Here is a 23,746-nt window from a genome sequence, read left to right as displayed (position 1 = left end):
ATATTATACATAAACGTGCACCGATAATTTATTTTTTATTAGATAGAACGTTCAACAATCATCAAGACGTTTCCAAAACCGCTTTTTCTGGAAAGTATTTTATTTTTAAACCTGAATTTCACTTGCATTAGAAGTTAGATTTTCCAGGTTTTAATGGTTCATAAGAGCAAACACATCCACCATTATCGAAATGTTTTCATTTCACTGACCACAACAAAGCTGAAAGAGCCTCGACGAGTCACCTTTGCTCATGTTTGAATAAGAAGTTAGGAAGAAAAAGTGTTGTCTCGAGAAATCAATTAGTAAAATTATTTAGGAAGGTTGGGGCCAAGAAGCAGCAAACCTTTTTCATATTTCAATTATGAAAAGTTTACAAGTAAAACAAATGAATAAGAATAAAAAAGTCAAGTAATACAGTAAAATATAGACATACAAAGACAGGAACAAAGACATTAATGCATCTTCAGCTTGCGGATCAAATTCAGTGCTTCCCCCACAGTTCAGCCAAACTAAAGAGGCTCAGTTACTTCAAAAATAAAAAAAAATTAAAAATAACAAAACCTTACGTTCTCAAGTTTTGGAGTGTTTACAATAAGGATTGCCAGTTTCTTTGCAGTTAGTACTTTGTTTTATTGTGTAAACAAACTATCTAGAAAACATTTTGCAGGTCGCCGAAATGTTGATGCCTTAAAATAAAAGTAAAGTAACAATTCCTAAATAGTATCTTGTTAAATCAAACAACGATGCTCTTAATCTGAGAGATTTGAGTGTTACCAAAACATCAGGAAAGTTTAGGGGAAACACTGAAGCTGAGCTGAGATGAAATGACAAATGTGATTTCGCTTTTAATAAACATGCCTTAAAAACTAAAATCAAAATATTACTCTAAGACAGTGGTTCCCAATCCTGATCCTTGAGGAACACCATCCTGCATGGTTTAGTTGCTTCTCTGCTCCAACACACCTGATTTGAATGCACGGGTGATTAACAGGCTTCTGCAGAACTTGAGGAAGTGATTAAATCACTGAATCAGGTGTGGAGCAGAGAAACAACTAAAATATGCAGGATGGTGTTCCTCAGGGACCATGGTTGGGAACCACTGCTCTCAGATCAAGGGAGAAAGATTTATTCAAAATGTTGCAGGTGATTTAAAAAAGTGCAAGCTGTCATTTTGATGTAAAAAGAATATTCATACGTCCTGCCTTTTAGTTAGTGTTACATTTTCCACCACCTCTAAGCTGGAAGACAATTGGTTGAACTGGGAACTTTTAAAAGCAGGATTTTTTAATTCAATCAACGTGATGACGTGCACCAAACAGAATGTAACAAACTAAGCAATAACAGATTCTTATCTTATCTTAATCTTTATTAGATTCTGCTCTACTCACTAGTTCAAGGATATACTGTAGCTTTAAACAGAAACCAATGAGACGAAAAAAAAAAACCTTACCTGAGAAATTTCGAGAAACCAGCATGGTAGTAAGAATGGCCCCCTGAAACAAACAAACAGCATTAACAATTTTTAAACTAAATTTAAACCATAATTATTTTGTCATTCGTTCTAAATGACAAACGCTGCGCTCAACATTCATTGTTCATAAGTTTGAGTTTTGTCCTCAACATTAAAAAGAAAACCCTCTTTTTGGATGGTTTTTGACTCGCAGCAGGCGGGACATCATTACGAGCAGAAATCAAAGGAAAAACTACTTTTAATTAATGATATTCAGTTGACACGTGATTAAATGTGCGCCCACGCTGCACACGAGCAAAAGACAAAATCAGAGTCTGCTGTGACTGATTAACACAAAAGACGTGGTTCCAAATGAAAGGGTTCCTGAAATTGCAAAGAGAAACTTAAAAAGAAAAGAGTTCTTAGATTGAAGTTCTTGCATCTTTTTACAGTTTAATTTATAATGAATTAAGAAAGAAAAGACCAAGATTAAAAAAAAAAAAACTTTACAAGGTAGAAAAATTTACTGTGCAACAACAAGACTGAGCCAAACAAAAAGCCACAAACTAAGAAAACGTGAATACGGACTAAATGTGCAACATGAAGTGTGTGAACCTGATAAAAAATAGACCAAAAAAGAAAGGAAGTTAGAAACAGTGATGAGTGAAGCAGCTAGTTTTTACACTTTTCTGTCAAGAGTTTATTTACAGCTCGAGGTGATAAATTAGCACTGAATTCAAACCAGATTACATCATGTGAGCGCTGCAGACATGTTACAGTGCATATCTAAACAAATACAAGAAAGCACCCTTCATACTTCATACATATAAATTAAATGAGCTCAATACGTACAAGGACTATTTTTTATTTGCTTCACGAAAAGTCTAGACATTTATTTTAGAAAAGCAATTAAACAAAAAGCTCAAACTCTCAAATCAATGCCATATTTGGGTTTTTAAACCACAATGATCCGATTCATCACCTTTTAATTTATTTACAGTACAGTACTTTTCCCTTTTAAATGATTTGAATTAAAATGTCTCCAGTTTTTGTTTTTCTGCTGTCAACACTGAACCCGAACGACCAACCTCTCAGTGTCCATCTATCTTTAAGTGTGAAAAGCCCGAGAGAATTGGATGAAGCTGGTGGCACGTTAGCTGAATGGTGCAACATTTGCCCGGGGCCACCTGTGTTTCTGTTTCCAGCTTCCTATGAGCTGGTATTTGAGCCGAGCCAAGAGAGGCCAAAAGCAACGGGGTAACAGTGTCATGCTCCAATAGCTAAGCCGTTATATCCACACAAAATGTCAGCAATAAATCAGTGTAAGAACAAACTCTGTACAATAACTTTAAACCTCAATTTTAATTTGCTTCCATTTAACTAGAGTATTTACTGAGCTTGATATTCACGATCACAGCGATCCAAACAGGACTCACAAATTCGAGCTAAACAAAAACACTTCATTATTTTAGTAACTACAACACACCAGAGAGGACGTTACAGAATAAAAGATGGGTAGAAACAGAAACTATTTTATAATTGTATCTCGCATGAGAGCTTATTAGAGAAGCAAAGCAAAATGTAGGAGAGGGAAAGCAAACAGACCTTGAGTTTCCTTCTGGCATTGAATTTCTTCAGACACTCCACAGTCTCCTGTCGGTGCATCATTGACGCCACTGTGGACCGTTGCTGGGACCAAGAGAAAAGGTAGGAGGAAAGAACAAGATGTAAAACAGTCTGTTAACTTAGCTTTTTATGTTGTGGTACAGACATCATTCAAACTGTATTAAGTGCTTTTAATATCTCAAGTTGGGACACTTACGCAGACCCATGGGTGCTTGAGGGCCTCCTGAGCAGTGATCCTCTTGGCTGGGTTGATCGTCAGCATCTGGTTGATCAGGTTCTTTGCCTCGGGGGTGACTGTGTCCCACTCTGGGGATGGAAACTGGAAGAACAGACAAAACAAAACTGCTTCACATTTTCTGACAGAGTACTTAATAGTAGTTACACTAGTAAACCACAGTGGTTACCGTTTGCCTCCATATATGGCACTTTGCTGCTGATCTCATGCTGCTGTATTCATTCATACCCATCTGCTCACCACAGACTCATGTTCGGGCTGCTGTTGATATGCCGTATTGTTTTACATTAGTGTTTGGCGTATATCTTAGATCTTTTAGCGTACCGTTTGGCGTTTGTTGAGCATATATCTTAGATCCTTATACACTGTTACTTTTACCACTTTGTATTTTTGGGTGTAACTGGGACCCTGAGTATCAGTACATAATTTTGTTCCACCTCTTGTACCACATGTGATGTGAATGACGATAAACTTGACTTGAACTTTGCCACTGTCTCAACTCTCCTCGGCTCTGCACCACAGAGCACCAGTTAAGGGCCTGCCCACTGTCGGTACCCAGCCCAGTTTATGGGATCACCTTGTTTGAGGTTCCAAGTGAACTGCTCAGAGGTGACGATTTGAACGTAAGCAGACAGCAATCATTGATTGGCCAGTGGAGCTACATTACTGGATGACCCGCTCAGCAAAACTGGAAACTACATCTGAACCTCCACTTCTTCGTCGGGTTGACAGACGGCGCTACAATAAATGAGCACCTTTACAGAGAGATATTGGAGATGATGGCACAGCTTGGATACACCCAGACTTATAAGCAGTGTCAGCATTAGCTAAAGAAGTTGATGTCCGATTAAAGGGCAATTAAGAATCACAATGAATGAAATGGCTTAAACACAATGATCTGTTACGATACTGTCCACAGAGCGGGGAAACAAGTCACAGTGGCAAATCACCTTCACCTGAGAAGAACCGATAAGACGAGAGCCAAGTGGAGTTGCGCTTACCAATGGCAAAGGGGCTATAGTGACTTCACATGAGAGCAATGATTTTAATCAACGGTTCTTTAGGGTTTTTAGAGGGTATTGAGAAGTTTTGGATAAATTTTAACTTGTTTTCTGTCCATAGCATGACCATTTTTAGAGTTTGTTTTTAGTTAAGCTGCTGAACTTAGGTCTAATAATCCCTTAGACATAAAAATGCTCAAAGTCAGGCTCTGCATAACTTTAACAAGTGCTAAAAACTACCGTACATAGCTCATAAAAATAAAAATAAAAAACTCAAGCATATAATCCACCCATACATTTTTTTTTTTTACCCACTGCTTCCTTTCCGGATCGTGGGGGTCACTTGTGCCCATATCCAGCAGTCACTGCAGAAGAGACGGAGTACAAACAAATTTCCAGCTCTGCTTGTCCCAACTTTTTAATTTTTGAATAATAGGTCATCTGCTTGTGGGAAATGTCCTAAGTCAGATTTGAACACTGGATGCAGCCAGTACACATGGTTTCAACATGTTAGCTATGGCGGCTCTCTGTGGGTGGATTGTTTAATACCACAAAACAGGCTGGTCCAAGCATGGCCCCAGCATTTTGTTCAGAAACCCTTGATCTGTAAAGACCTTCTGTGTCTAGGCATAAACACTGAGGTCTGCACCCTGTGAGCCCAGAATCATTGCCAGAGAGCCAGTCAAGTTCTCTCTTTATTTGGCATGAAGTTCAATGTGATCTATAGCGAGACTCCCCTTTCTGAGTCTTGCACCCCCTGAAATATGAATGAGGTGACCGCGTTACGTAACAGTTGCCAAAAAAGAAAGAGGTCAGCAGGAGGAGCAGGGAGGGCATTACGACGGAAGAGGAGACTCACATCATAAGCCCCAGCCTTGATCTGTTGGTACAGCTTGTGCTGGTCCTCATCCCAGAAAGGAGGGTAACCCACCAGCAGGATGTAGAGAATCACCCCTGAGACACACACACACACATACACAGAATAAAACACACACACAAATAAAAACATTAATTAACTATTCTCTGTCAAGTTTCTGTTTTTGGTGTGTAATCATCCAGGAAACACCATATAGGCTTGTTGTGCATGAATGAGTGTGCTCCTCTACAACTCACCGCAGGCCCAGATGTCCACAGGTTTGCCATATGCCTCCTTTCTCAATACCTCAGGGGACAGGTACCCTGGGGTGCCAGCAAATCCTGCAGGAAAAACCCATTAAAAATTGACTGACATGCCCAGGGCAGTAGATTGTGTTGCTGCTTTCTCAGGAAAAGCATGAAAAGATAATCTTGTGTAAGCCTTCAGCTGTTGGTCCAAACGGAGGAGGAAAGCTGAACGTCTTGTTTGACAATCGCTGACTGGTATCTGTGTTGTACTAGTGACTGAAATCAGATGAAGGAAAATAATCTTACAACTGCCAGACTCATCCAAATTGATTTATTTTTTTATACTAATCTTAAGTACACTAAGAACAAAAACTTGTAGTACCCAGATCTTAATCATTTTACTGAAGGTTTTGCTGACAAAAATATTGGAGAAAAAAAATCAAATTGTTAAAAAACATGAAAGCTAATTTAAACAGCTGTGTCAATTACTTATTACTAACTGAATAAATGAGTGTTTTTTGTGTCATATGTATTTGTATTTTGGTTTTATGAACGCAAGAAGGTCTGAATGGGATACTATCTCATCTCTTAGGTTCTATGGATCTCTTGTTACAGGAAGACAAGACCTGGTTGAGATGCCAAAAATATAAACAAAAAGCAGATTGTTAATAATAAAATTATTTAAAACTAAAAGATTAAACAATATATAAGAAACAGTTTAAAAACAAGAGGGAAGAAGGGAAGGGTTTGCAGTACCATACTAACTAAATCCAACAGTTTGAACTTTCAGTTCAGTGAAGGCATCATGACTTGAAGTTAAAAATAATTTTAAATAATTGAATGTGGATTTTCATCTACTCAAGAGTTGCAAATATAATTTATCTTGCACTTCAGAAGAACAAAAGCTTTTTTTTTATTATTTAAAAGGCCCAAAACAGAGATAGAATTACACCTTTGAGGAGCTTTTGCTTCTTAATATCTTGTCGTCAACCCTTACAACATGCACGTGAAATGTACTCCTGCATGTATTGCACCTACCAAACCAGGCCTGCTGATCCCCCTGCACCTCAATGGCCAGGCCAAAGTCAGCAAGCTTCACTGCGGCGTTCTTACATTTGCTCGCAAGGAGCAGGTTCTCAGGCTGAAAAGAAAACGAGGCCAAACGGTTATCTAACATTTGTACATTTCTTGTGAAGTAAAAGCTAGAAGCAGGTAGCTACGCATGCAGAGTTTGCAATGGAGTTCACTGCATTCAGCTCAGACAAATGCTTGCAAAACAACTTTTAAAAGACGCATTGATACGTAAAGACTTAACAGCAGAACTTGGTCCATATTTCAGCAGAGTTAAACTCAGTATGCCTGCATTTCTTTTCTGCCCAAGCCTCGTGTGATGAGTAGAGGCTCTATAGGCTCCATCGCTGTGGCCTACATAATGCAGCTAGCCTCATTATTCTCTGTCAGAGGAGAGCTCCAATAATGGGCATATATCCCCACAGGTCTATGTTCGGCTCTCACTTTTTATCACTTTATCTCACAAAATCATTGCATCTGTAAAGGTAACTGGCAGCTTTGATGGGAAAATAACGGCCACCAGCAGGAACTAGTAACACAAAATACCTTGCAGGGTAACTTTAATTAATGTCCAATACTCCTGATACTTGGTAGTCGCCAGTATACCCAAGATTATCTTTGCAGAACAAGTATGTTCGTTAGTATTTAATCAAATTGGTTATAAAATAATTTATCTGCCTATTTAAACAATTCCAGTTGATAAATGGACAGTTAGATTAGCTTACTAATGACAATTTGTCAACACCAACACAAACTGTGTAACATTTTTCAATATAATGTCACAATGTAAGTTAGGTTCTTTGGTCCTGCCCGTTTACAAGTTTATGCTTTATAGCAGGTATGACTCAAAGAACTTTAGGTTGTCTCCAGTTTTAGTTGGTGCTTGCTGTTTTGAGTTAGAAAACTGTTTGACCTTCTTAAAATTAAAATATGCCAAAACCAAGACCAATGTGGCAAACAATTAATAAAAGCTCCTGTCAAAATTTGTTAACTTTCCTATTACTCATGCTTCTATGAACGGATAAGCTAAGATCTGGATGGGGCAATCCGAACATGCACGTGCCAACGAGACCAAAAGTAAAAAGTCCAGAGATCAATTGGTGACATTTTTAGCTCTCTTGCCATTGCAAAACAACAACAAAAAAAGTATTGATAAAAGCAGTAACTAGTGCCCTTGTTTTTATACTTGGTTAAAATGTCACACGAATTGTTTGACTGTAGCTGGTAACAAAGCTTTTAAGTATTCTGAGCAAATGTGAAACATATCAGTGATGTGAACTCTAATGCTGATGGCCTGATTCTTGCCTAGACGGTGTAGGTCTAGATGGTATTATTGGAGAATATTTTTGGAGCATATTTTTGGTGACTCTGAATCAATACTTGACCACTGCCACAGCCTTTTTCCTGCATTGGGGGGGGGTTCCATTTATGTGCACCACACAAAAGTACAGATAAGAGCCAGTAAACATCACTGAAACTTTTTTTAAAATTGGGCCAAACATGGCTGCACATCTTTGTTCAGTGGTAATAAACCACATTTGCAGAACAGACGTTCTAAACAGAAAGACATTTTGAGGAAAAAACTTCCTGGTTTGGTGCATAAATGCTCCCCAGTGATCAATGGACCAGTTGAACTTTAGGTCACTATAATCCTGGAGAAAACTTTAAAGTCAAGATAAAAGTCGTGTTTATGAGGCATACAATCAATGACTTTACGGACTTTCTTGACCGGTCACTTCTTTGTATAGAAATACGGGGGCGAGTATGAGTTCTAGTCTACGAGTGATCGTTGACCCCCAACATTTCCAGTCCAGCAATAGATGCACACACAGGTAACACATTAGCTGCAGTGTGTGCTACTTGTGTAGCCAACATAATGTTTATACAGGTAAAAAAAGTTTTCTCTTGACTTTTAGAAACTAAAGACTCTGAAGATCTAATTTATCTAATACATCTTTCCGTACTTCCAAATAGCTAATTAAGCAGTTTCCTGACTTGGACGTAAGGGAACAACAGTAATGCAAGTCTAAAGTTTCTAAACCGAAAGAATGAGGACATTATATTTATAGGCTACATTGCTGTCACAGCCTCCACTGCACTGCAGTACCATCAGTTTGCATTCCCTGCCTTCCTTTCATTGTTATCTGTTCTCTACTCATTTTAGAAAGTCCAAGGAGTAATATGTACCTAAGGCAGAGATCATTAAAGGTGTGCATTTTCCTGCTTTGAGCCCAAAAGGAAAAGGCAAAGTGTAAGAAAGCCACAAAAATCGTAATCCCAAAGCTCCGTGTCTCACGTTCTCCTGGCTCGAACGCTTGGTTGAGCCTTTTTTCCTTTAGTAAACCCGAGTTAAAACCTGCCAACACTGCAGCAGGAAGATAATCCGTGAAAATAAATGTGGGTGGAATTCACGATGAACCAACCACTTCAATCAAAAAGGTGCATGCACGCGACACAATACAACCAGGACACACATTCAAAACGTTAAGCAACAAACACTGCTGATTAACACAAGTGCACCTTCCTTTTTTAGGAAAATACAGTTCAGCATAAACACAGAGCTGTGCATACTGATGACTAGCAGCTGCTTTGGTTGAGGAGGGCGGAGAGGGACGGTTACAAATTATAGAAAAAGCTGAATTTGAGCGCAGGTCATGAGTGGGTGTCTGAAATGGAACGATTCCCAGTCCCAGATTTCTCTCTTCATTTCTATTTATTGATCTGTAAAAACTCTGGACATGCTGCAGCATTTGTTTTCAGAAAACGTAACTGGGATGCAGCGCTACATTAAAAAGGCACTTCGTTTAAAAAAAGATAGCTGCAGTGCAGAATGATACAGCTGGAATTTGCTTCAGATTTACAAAAACAGAGCTAAAGTCACAATTCACCTTCATCACACCTGAAATAAACACAGATTTGACATCTTTTTTAAAATTATTATCTGAGCAACAGTTGCATTTAAATTATTAAAGGGAAGACACAGTTTGTGCACCAAAATTGTTTTTGTAGACGCAAAGACGAAACCTCTCTGTTATCATCCCACTTGCCATATCCTTAGTCCTAATTTGAGGGATGGTGTCAGTTGGGGCGTCCTCAGTCATCACACTATGACCTATTGCACGAAATGCTCTCCAGTGCGTGGGCATGAAACAAGATAGGTGTGTGAGCTAAATAAAGACTTTGACACAACAGCTCTGATAAACACAACGCGCCTTTTCTGGAATGCTGGGACTGACATTTGCATAGAGGTCTACATGACAAAGTGCATCATGCAAAACAAGATGTGACACACAGGCATACACAAATACCAGCAGGTACAACACGGAGCAGACTAAACAGGTTGATTTATAGCTCCTTCTACGTTGTTTCACATACAAATCTTATTAAAGAAGTTGATATAGGAAACTAAACGGTATCTTGAGCTCAACAAAACCTCTCAAGTGCACTGAGGGCCGTGTGGATGAAATGACACGTTATCCTCAATAAAACATCTTTAAATTTACCATTGGCTCTTGGTTTGTAAACCTAAAAATAAAAGCGTACTATAAAAGCAATAAAACCAACATCACAAGGTAATCTTTTACAAACGAAAACGAGCTGTCATGTTTGGGTCATCTGCCCATCTATAAACCACACAGGGTTATCTGATAATCAATAGACAGCATTTCTCTCTGTCGAGTAAATGAAACCAGAGCTAAGATTTAGTGGCCCCTTGGCTGATATTAAACTGAACAGCTGTGCAGCGACAGAAATCCTGTTACAAAAAGGTTACATAGCAGATGGATTGGCCAGTTAGAATGACCTGCATTGCATGCTTGGAATTGTTGAATGCTTCAAATCTTTATATGCTTAGGATGATGTTTACACAAGGTGGCTTTAAAGTGCTGGAGCTTTTAAATGTTAAAAGAACACTGGAGTAATGTCTGACGCATAACGACTGCTTTACCTTAAACATGGCCAAAAAGTTTTACCTGAACCCTGACGTCTTTCCATCTATATAAACTATTGCAATCATCCTCAAGTGTAAAAATACTGTAAAATTTTAAGCAGAACTCAGAAGGAATGAGAATTTCCACAGATCTTGATAACTCTTTGCAAGCGACTTCCCCGGTTTCTTGTTAACAGAACAGAAACCCACTGGATACAGAAACGACACGACCACAAACTCCAGTTACACAAATACACAACTCTGAAGGGACAGCAAAGCGGTTCTCATCACTCACCTTCAGGTCCCGGTGCACCACGCCCATTTGATGGCAGTGAAGCACTGCCTCCAGGATCTGCTGGATGCAATGACTGCATGCAAACACCAAGGGGAGGGGGGCGCATGTTAGTCTTAGCGGCGCTTCAAACCCGTGCACAAGGCCAAGGGAGAGCAGAAAGGGGTGGGAAAATAGGTAGTGGGGAAGAGATGAGGGATAATTCAAGAACTCTTCTGTTGCCAAGTGTCTAATTTGTTAACGGTTAGAATAAGTCCAGGATTTTTTAATGATCTAGTTTATGTTTATTAAAATACTTTTCCGAGAGTTGTGTTATCTTAACAACCTACTTTTTTGTGAACATCTCGAGAATAATTTGCTACATCACGTGAATTTGTGATGTTATTTATAAGGTTTTGGTAAATGGATGTGTTGTGTTGGAAGTGCACAGGTGCGCTGCAACAGAAGACTCCTTTACACTCATCTACCGTAATCAACAACAATTGACTATCAGCTATAATATTTTTTTAAAGAAGTAGACTCTTGCATTTGACAAACTCAATTTTATTTTGGGGCCTGCAGGTACCCTGCTGCCAGTCATGTTTTAACCAGCAGGCCTTGGAGGGTGAAAGGGGGATGTGAGAACATGGTTGGCCACAGGGGGAACAGAAAGCGTTAAGTGAAAGACCGAGTCATTACACAATCAATAACATTTGACATATGTCTGTGGTGGGCTCTGCTAGTACAATTACACAACCTGGTGTTTGGAATCCACCAGAAACTACAACCAAAACCCAAAAAACTGTGAGAGGAACTGAAAGGTAATCAAGACGTGATGCACAGACTAGACAATATACAAAAGGGTTAACTATATACATATATGATACATATGATGAGACAGACATGTAGAGCCATGTTTATTGTCTGGGTCCAGCTGTGGGATGAGGGCTACACTTACAAACATTTAAATAACCACAAGTGAACACACATATGGACAACTGAATGTGCCTTTTTGTATGACAATACCATGACCATGTATGAGTGCTTCCTGTGCACTGACATTAGTATGTTTACTTTTTGTTTAATTGATTAAATTTAACATGTACTGTTGAAATTTAATAGCCACAATAAGATAAGCTTTACTCATTAATGTCAGAGATTTAGATGTTCGTTCCTTGAGGTTTTGTACACGAAGGCTTGTTCTGTGGTGACAGTTTCTTTGTTTATAAAGTGTTAAAACAGCCATTACTCACTCAGTATGTGTCAAATAAAACTATTGTAGCTGTAGTTACATGACATGCGCTATAATGTTACGAGCTGACAAACAAAGCTGCATGTAAAAATGATTCTTTTGAGGGAACAAACACCAGAATTTGTCGGCTTGTGCTACACAGACCAAAACTGGCATTCAATGGGAAACTGAGTAGTAGTAAATATGCAGTCAGGAACTTACACAGATGAATAAAGTGAAGCCTTCAGACTTATTCCAGAGCCCAGGACTTGTTTATTTGAAACATTTTGATAATCCTTTGTGGGTTTGATTTGATGAGCATCCAGTTTGGATTAAAATTTGTCAGATAAGCCAGTCCTGTGCTGAGGAAAAGGAGTACAGGATTTACTTCAGTCATTCTTCTTAAACCAAACACTACCATAAATTATGATGTGTTCGTAGATTTCTTAAAACAATTGCTTCCAGTCTTCAAATGTAATAAAATCAATGCTTTAAAACTCCTCCTCAAATCCAAGCAACCAACAGTCCAGTGTTTGGTGTCTAATTTTCAATTAAACTATTAAACTGTTAAAAATACGTATTTGACAATATTAAAAATATTAAAACTTTGAGTGTCTCACTGAAAGTGTCCTATGATTAGAGCAGTTTATTGATCCTTACATATTAATTCTTACCCTGTTTTCTAATCATCTATACAAAGTATTACTCTGTGGTATCTGATAGTCTGCTATCTTTTCAAAATGTCTAATTTATCACGAGCAGTTCTTCTAAATTGAGAATATTCACACTTTACGTTTGTGCATTATCGCTGAGTATGTCAAAGTTCACTGACAGTTTTTGTCACAACTTGTTTGCAGCTTGTTACCAGATAAATCTCATAAAAGTTATGACACATCGTTAAGTTCTGCTGTAAACTTCCACTTCTGTCATTATATCTCTACTTTTTATCAAACAAAAATAATTAATAAACAAATACTATCTAATAAACATCCTAACGTGTAATAATTTGAGGGAAACTATAAAACACAGCTCAATAAAACATGAGTCTGGTCAGTTTGTATGGAGGCTTTGAGGCTATGGCCTTCAGGCTGTACAGAAGATGTTGGAGTCAGTCTCCCCACCATCACAGACATCTACACCTCCAGATGCAGGAAGAGGGCCGCCTGCATCACGAAGGACCCCACTCACCCAGCACACACTTTTTGCCCCGCTCCCCTCAGGCAGGAGGTTGAAGAGCATCAAGTGTAAAACCACTAGACTGAGGAACAGCTTCTACCCTGAGGCTGTTAGACTCATTAATCTCTAACCAGGATAATCACTGTGAAAAAAAATCACTGCAATGCCACTTGACTGTTGATATGTGCTGCTGATTATCCATGTTGCTGATCTCATGCTGCCGATTTATTTCACGCTGTTGTGTTCATTCGTACTCATCTGCTCACACAAACTCATGTTCGTGCTGCTGTTGTTAAGCAGATTGTTTTTGTACTATTAGTGCTTAGTGTATTCTTAGTTTAGCGTATTTCTTAGTTCATATCTTAGATCTTATTACTGTTTTTCTTTACAATTTATACTTTTGTTGGATGGAACTGGGAGCCTGTGTACACAGTTTTGTTCCACCACATGTACCACGTGTGATGCGAATGACAATAAAGAACCTTGACCTTTGTGAGACAGTAGTACCCGAGAAAAACATGAGGAGAAACTCAAAACACACATAGGAGAGTGGAAGATGGACTGGTCTGAGTATAAAGTTCAGGGCTATAAATTAAGAGTCTGTGTCTCTTTTCCAAAGGTCTCCCAATGACTAAATACTGGGAAGGTCACATTTATACTGTACTGGTGTGTGTGTGTGTTCTGGGCAATCACTTGAGGACAACACCAACATGTGGCTGTAAACTGGCCATATTTTAGATATTATACAAGAACTGCTGTGTTTGTCTATTTTCTGTGCACAATTTGAACAGTTTTGCATAGTTTTTGTCTACATATTTACTAAACAGCATTTTTTAGTTCTATTGCCAACTCACAAGTTAACCCACTTTACAGTATTCTTCAAAGACTAAGTGGATAACTAGGTCGGCATATTGTTGCCATAAATGCACCGCAGGACCTAAAATAACCTGCTCTTTTTCTTTGCTGAACTGGATAGAAGGGATTACAATGAGCGCATAAAGGCACGATAAAACGAGCGCTTAGCTTGGTTGGAAAATTGTAAACTTAAACACATAGAAATGTAAGTTACGTGTTCTTGTCCATCTATAAAATTTGTGTGAAAAATGCAAAAACATGTGCCTTCTACGAAGATTTTCATTAAAACAAACTAAAAATATTTAAGGCATCAAACTCTGGCCTCTAAATATACAAATTATTGTTATGATAATAGCTTTTCTGCAGTCATAATCAACACAGCACAGTTAATGGTCTCACCCTGGAGACATAAAAGAAGTAGCATTTCCTGGAACTCCTTTTCAGAACGTACTTTAAACATCTTGTCCTTTATTAATCCAAAACCCTTGAGCTTTAAGAATGGGCATGATGGTAAGAAGGCTTAAATAATATCTTAGTGGGCTGCGATTGATGGAAACAAGTTGGTGAATGATATTTGCGAGGGAGTATTGCAACGTTTGTGGTCCTCAGTTAATTCATGAGTCACTGAGGTGCATAGTTTGGCAGCAACAAATAGGTCTTAAGATTACTTTAAGAAGTTTTTGTCAGTATTGGTACATCTCTTGATTGCTTTTACTGCTGTTTTAATTAAAAAAAAAGGCAACGAATTGTAATCAAAGTTGCTTAAATTCAAGATTTTCTGATTTTTCCTAAAACAAACGTAAAAAAAACTGTCTAGCAGCAGAGTTTGATGCACTGTTCATCAAAACATCTGATAATCCACTCATGATATTTAGACATGTGCAAACTAAATATGACAACCTGCTTGTAGTGGAAATATTTATCACCTCCTGTAATCTTTAGTAATGGGTTAATGGGAGATGAATAACTAAACTAATGATCACAGCATTCTACGATTTGTTGCACCCGTCATTTATGAGAACTAAATCAATGCTGCAGTGCTAAATATGAAGAACTGTTGTGATCTGCCTACATCACTAAAGCATTTAAAATATGTTTGATGCTTGATTTGAAGATATTACACCAAAGACTGACTCGGTTTTATAAACGCAAATGTACGTTGAAAATGGAGGAAACATGAAGTATTTAGGTGGTTTATGTCTAAAATCTCTGGTTTAAGAATATTCAAAGAAAGTCGTTTCTGGATTAATGATGCAGTAAAAACATCACACTTTCATGTGAAAGTGATGTTTTTTTTTTTTTTTCTAAAACTGCTAGATTAATCTGTATATTTTGACTTTAAGAGGATCACGTAGCACTAAGGATGTAAGAAGCATCAGTACAAACAAAATGTCAACTCAACAACTCATAACACAAAAACAAACAGTTACTGCTGTAAATGCACAATAATTCATAATTTAGGTTTTTTTAATCTCAAATCTCAGTCTTTTTATATTATGTTTAGTATATTGCTATTTTAAACCAAGAGCATATATTAGTTAAGGGAAGGATTTCTTATTTTTATGATATTAATAATCTTTGTCAAAGCTCTGCTCTCAGATACACAACTTTTTGTACAAATGGTCCTGTCTGCACTTTGAGCACTTTATTTTGCACTCTGGCAACAAAACTTCTCTTGAGTTTTTTCTACGTACCCTCAGATTTTTTATATTTTTTCTCCTTTTGGCTGCTCCCTTTGTCAGGGGTCGCCACATTGAACTAACTTGCACGAATCCTGGATAAGTGTTTTTACACCGGACGCCTTTCCTGACACAACCACAGACCACCGAGCTACCACAGCCCTCAGTGTGGAGCAGAGAGCTGCAATGTAGGGCACCCGAGGGAGTATATGAGCAGGCTAAAAGCCTTGTTCTCATTCCAGGGGTTCGAACTGGTGACCTGATCACAGGCTTGCCTTCTCTAACCTCTGTGCCACCACTCCCCCTAACCCTGCAAAAATATCCCAGACCGGACCTCTGGTGTCATTACATTCTTGTAGTTGTGCTTGATCTGATTTACAGCATGCCCTTCAGATGACCTTCATATGATTAAAGGTTAATTAGCTTCAACAGGGATCATCCAAAACATAAAAGTTCATATTTTAACAGAAAAAGATCATTTAGAAGCTAATCATTCTGTGATAAACAGGTGATCTTTTGAAATAGTTAAATATTAGAATATTTGCGATAGAGTTTTTTGTAACGTCAGTGACAGCCTGTACAAATGCATGAATATCTGAGATGACTGTGTTTTCATTTTCAGGCAGTGGTAAGACTGCAAACCAGCAACTGCATTTTAACTAAAGTTTATTATTAAAGCTGTCTGAGACAACGATCGATGTGATGAGTTAAAGTAGAGCCTGTTTGCATCCAAGCAGAAGCTTTTCTACTCAGAAGGAATACAATATAATATTTACATATCAAAACAACAACTTTGGCTTTTTATAAAAAATGTAGCTGTTCTTTATATATAAGATGGAAAAACTTGCCGTTGAATGTCTTAAAAACACACGAATCAATAAACGAAGAGAAAGCGGAGGAAAAAGAATCAATAAAACCCAAAGTAAATAAGAGCTGTGGCTAAACTGATGTTTTTATTGACTTTTGTAAACACTAGACATTTTTTTTTAGGTGTGTGCATGCTCATTCGTTTTCTGATGTGCGAGCTTTTAGTCAGTGCAACAGGAGCTTTGTGGTCATTTGTGAAACGAATGTTAAAAGAGCAGCTGGGACGTCATAAAAACTGGAAAGGCTGGTGAGGCAAGCCAGAATCCTCCAAAACGAAAACCAAATTTAAAAACAATCACAAATAAAAAATTGTACCACGACATAAGTCGGACAGACCAGCGATGTACAGGATCGACACAAACGGACGAGGTCGAGAAGGAAGGACGGAGCAGGGGGGAGGAAAGGAAGCAAGCAAAGGGTTTAGTAAAGGGAAGGGTAAGACGGTGAGGGATGCAGATGCTCCTCTACAAATACTAACCTTCAGGTCCCTGTGCACTATGTCATGTTGGTGAATGTGATGGACACTTTCTAGAATCTGATGGATACAGTGACTGTGAAGACAAAACAGAGATAGGAGGGGTGGTGGGGTGAAGGAGGGATGAGGATAGATGAGCCACAGCGAACCACGGGGAGGGATGAAGGTGGCAGAATGAAAGCGTGAAGAAGAATGAAGATGCCAGATGAATAATGTGACAGAGAGGGTCAATAAGCCCACATCATGGATGAGAAAAGGGCAGGATGGGTTAGAGGAGGGACAGAGGATGTCAGAGAAAACAATGTAACAGGTGAAGGGGGAAAAAGAGGAGAACAGAATGAGGATGCGGATACAGATTTTGTAAAGGGAGGTAAACGAGTGCAGGTGGAAGAGACAAAAAACGGTTGGTTTTGCTTTTTTAAAACATAATGAGACAATAGCAGCCACAGCAGAACAACCTGCCAGACAAAAATTACAACCAAACTGGCACAGGAAAGGAGAGAACAAACATGACAGCTTGTGAAAGAAAAGATAAGCGCCTTTTGCACCAAAAAAAAAAAGAAAGAAAGAGAAAGACATGAAAGAAATAGAACACTTGTGTATAGGATAACACTGAATCATAGACTGGTGGGCAGATGCCAGGTTATTTTTCCATCACTAAAGGGAAAACATCACAGTGTGCAAAGAGAACCATGAAACTACCTCACAATGGTGTGTGTGTGTGTGCATTTAAATATTTGTGTATGTTGGCTCGTTGTGATTAGTGTAATGTGCAGAATATGTGACTAATAGTAGGAGCAGGGAGACGGGCAGCCTGCAGGAACCACACCCACACAGTGTCTGCTGAGTGGGAGGACTGAGAGAGAGAATCAGAGAGATCTTTGCATATGCATCCTTCATCTGGACACAAAACACACACACACACACACACACAGGGTGAGCGTATGATGGGGTGCTCTTTAATACTAACAGGGAACATAGAAAGGCTCGTACCATTTCCTAATGACTACATCATCTCAGCATTGTGAACCATAATCAGTATAATGCATAAAAAGGTCATTTTTCAGTTTTTTGTATTGTTTAATAGTAAAGGACCTGAAAGCGTAATTTCAAAAGTGCCTCACATTTCCAGCAAGTCTCAAATGGAAATAAAAACCCTCTGTGGACACATTATAGAAAACAACCCCAAAAGGTTCAGCCCTAACATTTATTAGTTTAATCAAAAATCGATCCTTTAAATAAACTGACACATTTATAAACTGAACAGTGAATCTTCCTGTAATCTTGACTGATTCTCCAGGCACTTCGTGAGCGGGGCTAGGTCGTATTTGAGAAGCTGTAATTTAAGTTTCTTGTTGGAGATGAGCCATTTCCATAAGAGATTTAAAATGTAGCCTGCACTGAAGAAATGAAAAGATTTCAAATGTGAGCAGTCACGCTAAATCCCTCGCGACTTCATGGTTCGTTTATCGCGTTCCATCACAGTTTTTCAAAAATAAACTTGGACATGACACACAAATGACTGACTGATGGATGAGCCGCATGATCAGAACGGGATTTTTAGTCAAAATAAATTATTTAACACCTGCTGCTCATTTGTGCAGCCCACACTGCAGGATAAGCTTCCTTCTGCAGCTGATCAGCTGTTCACTGTGCAGAGCTGAGAAGTGGGCGTGGCCAAGAGCACTTGCAGAGGGCAAAGAGCAGAAGAGGCAGGAGCTGAAATCATGACATTCTGTACTCTTTAAGAGCTTTAGAGTTTAGAAACATTGTATGTATATATATATATATATATATATATATATATATATATATATATATATATATATATATATATATCCAACACACCTGCTGTTCATTGCCATCTTTCAGCTGCTCTCATTCAGTAATCACCCGGTATTTACACACTTGGCATTCTCTACATTTTAGTCTCTTCTTGTAGTTTTCAGTCTCCTCATGTTTGCACTGAAGTTTTGTTTCTTGTGCTGTCCTGTTTTAAATTATATGTTAAAATGTTTGGATATCTACCTGCATGCCTGCTGTATACTTGCCTGCAAATTATCTTGAAAACACGGTCCTTCACTAAGAGCAGCCTAACGTTTTCCCTTTCCTGTCCTATCTGTTGGGTGGACTTTTCTTTGATTTAAACGTAAAGTGATTGGGAAAAAGAAGAAGAATGTGTATGTGCCTCAAACTGACGGTGACCCACTGCGTGTGGCATTTAGAAATATGAAAGCACCTCCACCCTGCACTTGTTCACCCATTTGTACAACTCTCTAATGTCTTACCGTCTAAAACCATTAATCCATTCTGAAGGAACATGCCTGTTCACCTCACCAGGACTTGGTGGGTAAATAGGTTAAAAAAGTGCATCAGTCGTCATGGAGGCAAAAAAAATAAAACCCAGCTCTTGGTTAAGTTTTGTTCGTTTTTCAACTAACTGAAGTCTGATTATATATCAAGCACAAGACTATTATCTAAAAGAATACCATGGAAACTAAATATTGAGCCATCTTTGGAAGAGCACTTCTATTTTTATATAACTGACTGTTTTAATCTAACAAGAATAATACAGACTGTCTCCTTCTATTCAATGTGGCATAAGTGATAATTCACTGGTAAACTAAAATTAAATGCAGTTCCACTAAACTGTGAAGCACTAAAGTGTACATAAATCAAAGTATTATCGCTTGCTGAAACTGTTGGGTGGAAAAATGGGGCATAATTTATTAAATTAACAGTGCTGTGTTGCCAGGATTTTCTGTAGGGCCTTTCAGCTTCCTAGTTACAAGTGATTACTCGATGCATATTTAGGTGTAATTTACTCCCAGATTTACACGCAATGGCCTCCATCCAATCAAACGCCACTGAAGAGGAGCGCTGATAGATTCTGACTGGAGGCGACAAGGTGTGCTGTTGCACAGTTTGGGGTCTGAGTGAGCGTGGGACTAATTATCATGGCTAATTAAAGCCCCACTTCTTGCAGGTCTCCAAGGGAGCCAGGGTGGAGGGAGGGTGAACACATCAGAGTGTGGCGTTGGCCTGAATGAGTGACATTCAAGGAGAAGATGGAGAAGTTGTGCACCTTTAAACCTCCAAGATGGCATCTTAGATAGGACGCATTGAGATATAATAAAGACAGAACAGGATATGGAAAAATTCTAACGTACACAAACATAAGAATGTTGGTTCTTAAAAGTGGCAATAAGTACAAGTAAATTTTGTAATGACTTGGATTTTCCTTTCTCAAATGACAAAAACAACACAGCTAAAAGTGTTCTTTAGTGTAAACTTGAGAAAACAGTTGGAATCGGCCAAATATGCAGTTTCGACAAAATAGTCCTCTTTAGTAAACAAGAGATGAACAAGAATAACTCCGGGTATTTAGTACACGGAAATCCAGTACAATAACACACAATTAATATAAAAGTAACTTCAAAAAGACATAATGAGGTAAATTTTATGCTGCTACTCATAACTTTAGCTAAATTAGCTGCTACTGTAACGTAGACTTAGCATTTTAGGGTGATCAAACCACACGCATTTCTGAAAATCATATAAAATCTACACTCATGCTGCAGAATAATCATGTGCAATAAAAGCTGAAGAAGACGCAAAATAACCTTGACAGTTGACATTTGGTTTTATTTGTTTTATATTATTTTTAATATCGTCTAGAGTTCAAAATATTCATTTGTCTTGTTTTCAATAAAGCGGACAGACTACATATGACCTTTTCGCTGAGCGTGATATATGGGCTCCTCGGCCACCTGTTGCTGCGGCTGCAAAGCATACCATCAGCAGCTGACATCCATAAAACCAGTAAACTGCTGAATAATGAAACGATTCTCCACCAGAGGCTGAGCAATGATTAGATGATATGCTTGTGACATCCACATGAACAGACTTGATTTGATTGCTGAGGTAGCTTACAGTACTAACAGCTAAAAGAAAAGCGGCGAGTTATAGCTGTCCTTTCTTGTGCCCAACAAGAATAGCTTGCTATGATTTCATGTGATTATGTCTAACAAGTGAGTGAACAAGATCTTGGGAACAGACTATTAAAAAATGCATTGAGCTGAGAGGTATAAGATCATTTTCAACTAAAGAAAACCAAAAGTCAAGATTCAACTACAGGCATTATTTTATCCAGGAAGATAAAATAAAATTAGAGGGCACCTAAAAGTAGTATTTCACTGAGCTGCAACTGTTGGCGACTCAAACTTGACTTTAAATCGTGAGAAAATACTGACATTTTCAGTTGTCACAGTGAATTCTGAGTATTTGCAACCACCTATCTAGAAACCATGCAGCTGCATTTGGCAGTCAGTTTTTAAAAACTATAGCCTTGTTTTGTGTGCACGGCTTGCAACAGTGTATTGTTGACTGTGCACTTCATTTCATTGTCCACACTTCCACCTTGGCAGCCACCTTCATGTTTATGATTTGATCAACTAAAGTGGAAGACAGACAGATTTGGACCAGCTTTGTAAATAATTAATTATTATTCATCGTCAGTGTGGTTTTTAGACATGGACATGTTTTCTGAGAGCTCTCGTGCACGTGTCAAAATTCAGTTCGTGCACTCTTAAGGTGAGTTGGAGATGCCTGCGATGACTTTGTCACTATTTTGACAGAAAATATTTTGCACAGTTTATTTGAACATATTTAATATTCAAACAACACTGTGAGCCTTTGTGACTCAAGAGAGGAAATTCTGAATCTTTGTGAATTCAATTCAGCTCTTGCAAAAAATACTTTCTTATTGCCAAAGGGAAATTAATTGTTGTTGTAGCTCATCATCCTGGTTTCATTAAAGAGTTGTTATAAATGCTGTTTGTAGGCAGGAAGGGCCTGCAGCAGTCTGTCCCACAGAGGATCCAAAGAAACTGGCTGCAGATACCGATCCATCCACCTGGACCCAGCAGACCTCTCGGTCCTCTTGGGCAGCAGGACTGCCTAAATGCTGGGCAGAACTCCTCCCCGAGTGATGGCCACTCCTCCCAGCAGCTTGTCGAGCCCCTTGTTCCCACAGATGGAACTGCAGTTGTCAAGGGACGATCCTGGTCCTCCTGCTGTCACAAGCTGCGTTTTCCGCCAGCTCCAGGATCTCTGCAGTCAGGCACTCGAGCACTGCCACCAGGTAGATGGGAATGCATCCACAGCACCTCCTTTTCAACTCATCTGGGATTAGGAGCTGTAGCTGAGGTATTATTTTAGTTTTTGAGATGTTAATCAGCAGCTGTTGTTATGGTTACATATCATAACAAATGTCCAAAAGTAAAAAAAGGTTTCAGTAAAAGTATTTCCAGCTGCACAGCTTCTGATACCAGAGGAAGTAATCATCTGAAAAAAGCGATTTACATACAGAAAAAAAGAGTAATTAAAAGTTTTCAAAAGCAAAATTTCAGAATGAATGTAACAGAGCTATACTCCAACATCCAGCCACAATGAGCAGCGCAATTCTAGAACAGTCTAGAACGTATATTACAGAGACTCCCTCAGGAATGACGTTTGCCAACTAGCCTCCAACAGTCGCAGCATAACGCGATACTACTTCAACCCCCAGCCTCAACACAAAGAACGAGGTCTCAACAAACAACTGGGGAGATATTTTACCATCTGTCTCTTTGGAATACTACGCCAACATTTTAACAATGTTGCATATGCACACGGGTCTTATTTTCACTCATTTAAACATATTTATCAATGCTGATCATGACTAGAGACTTTAAGATCTGCCATTTGGATTGCTGAAAGAGACATTAAATGTTCTTCCCCACCTTTATTGGGTTACAGTTGAATTCGTACTAAAAGATGCACTACATGGTTGGAAGGTGCCACATTGCCAAATTTGTGTGAGGGCTTCTTTATCTGTGCGCAATAGTATAGGCTTGCAGTTCGAACCAAATCCTGATCGGTTTGCTTAATGTTTGTGAGAAATTAGACAAACTCTGGTAAAATGTAGACAGCTGTCTGAAGGATTCCTTTAGTATCTTAAAATAGCACCTGTCAGAAAAAGGCATCCATAGTTTTGATTAAAATCACCAGTTTTTACAGTGGGATATTGAAAAATTACATAAAAAATACAAACTTTGAAGAGGAGACTGGAAGTAAAGATTTACTGACATACTCGAATGATTTTCTAAAAACCAAGCAGTTGTGCTTTTAATGCTGCTGAATGGACTAACACCCACATGACAACTGTCAGTTTCAAGTATCTCTCTCACTCTTCTCTCAGCCTATTGTCTGTCCACCCCCCGACTACTCCATTTCCTCTTCTGACAATGGTTAAAGTGAACTGTGTGTGCCGATGAGTCAGCAGGAGTGGTGGGAGTGAGATATAAAACAGAGCGGTTGGTGGTAAAAAAGATGAAAAAGAACAAAAACTAAATAAAGAAAAGAAAGCGAAACTGTCCACAAATTTCCCTCACTAGAGGTGGGCACTGCATTCCTGCTGACAGTCTTGTTTTCATCTCCTTTACTACTTGATGAAGGAGGAAACAAAGTGGTAGGCAATGAGGACAAAGACATCACTGGGAGTATCCTCAGCAAACGATACGTCAAAAGCAAATTATATCCTTGAAAATAAATGTGTATGTTTCAGGTTTGGCCAATAAGAGTTTGTTGATAAACTGGCAGCCAACTAAATGACAGAAATGAGTGTTTTTATTGTTGAATGTCTGGACTTGGAGCATTCAGCATCAGTCTCTAAGTACTGTTTCAGAGGAAATTAAAAAATGTAACTATATATATATATATATATATATATATATA

The 23,746-nt window shown here is 38.6% G+C and overlaps 1 protein-coding gene across 2 annotated transcripts in view; it reads right to left on the bottom strand.

The window, feature by feature from the left end:
* camk2b1 (calcium/calmodulin-dependent protein kinase (CaM kinase) II beta 1) overlaps window positions 1–23,746 on the bottom strand; it is an 87,423-nt gene that overhangs the window by 40,794 nt on the left and 22,883 nt on the right. The window contains exons 6-12 of one of the 2 annotated variants that reach the window (XM_037680873.1): window positions 16,973–17,045; window positions 6,455–6,557; window positions 5,426–5,509; window positions 5,172–5,266; window positions 3,273–3,395; window positions 3,056–3,139; window positions 1,451–1,493 (exon numbers count right to left, since the gene is read on the bottom strand). In XM_037680873.1, coding sequence (XP_037536801.1) covers window positions 1,451–1,493; window positions 3,056–3,139; window positions 3,273–3,395; window positions 5,172–5,266; window positions 5,426–5,509; window positions 6,455–6,557; window positions 16,973–17,045 — 605 coding nt within the window. Of the gene's footprint in view, window positions 1–1,450; window positions 1,494–3,055; window positions 3,140–3,272; window positions 3,396–5,171; window positions 5,267–5,425; window positions 5,510–6,454; window positions 6,558–10,710; window positions 10,784–16,972; window positions 17,046–23,746 lie in introns of both variants that reach the window. The other variant, XM_037680871.1, reaches the window with a different exon arrangement.

Source organism: Nematolebias whitei, chromosome 8 (assembly GCF_014905685.2).
Source record: "Nematolebias whitei isolate Nwh7 chromosome 8, NemWhi1, whole genome shotgun sequence".
In the NCBI taxonomy this organism is placed as follows: Eukaryota; Metazoa; Chordata; class Actinopteri; order Cyprinodontiformes; family Rivulidae; genus Nematolebias; species Nematolebias whitei.
The sequence above is the reverse complement of the archived record's forward strand: the minus strand, read 5'-3'. Positions and strand labels throughout refer to the sequence as shown.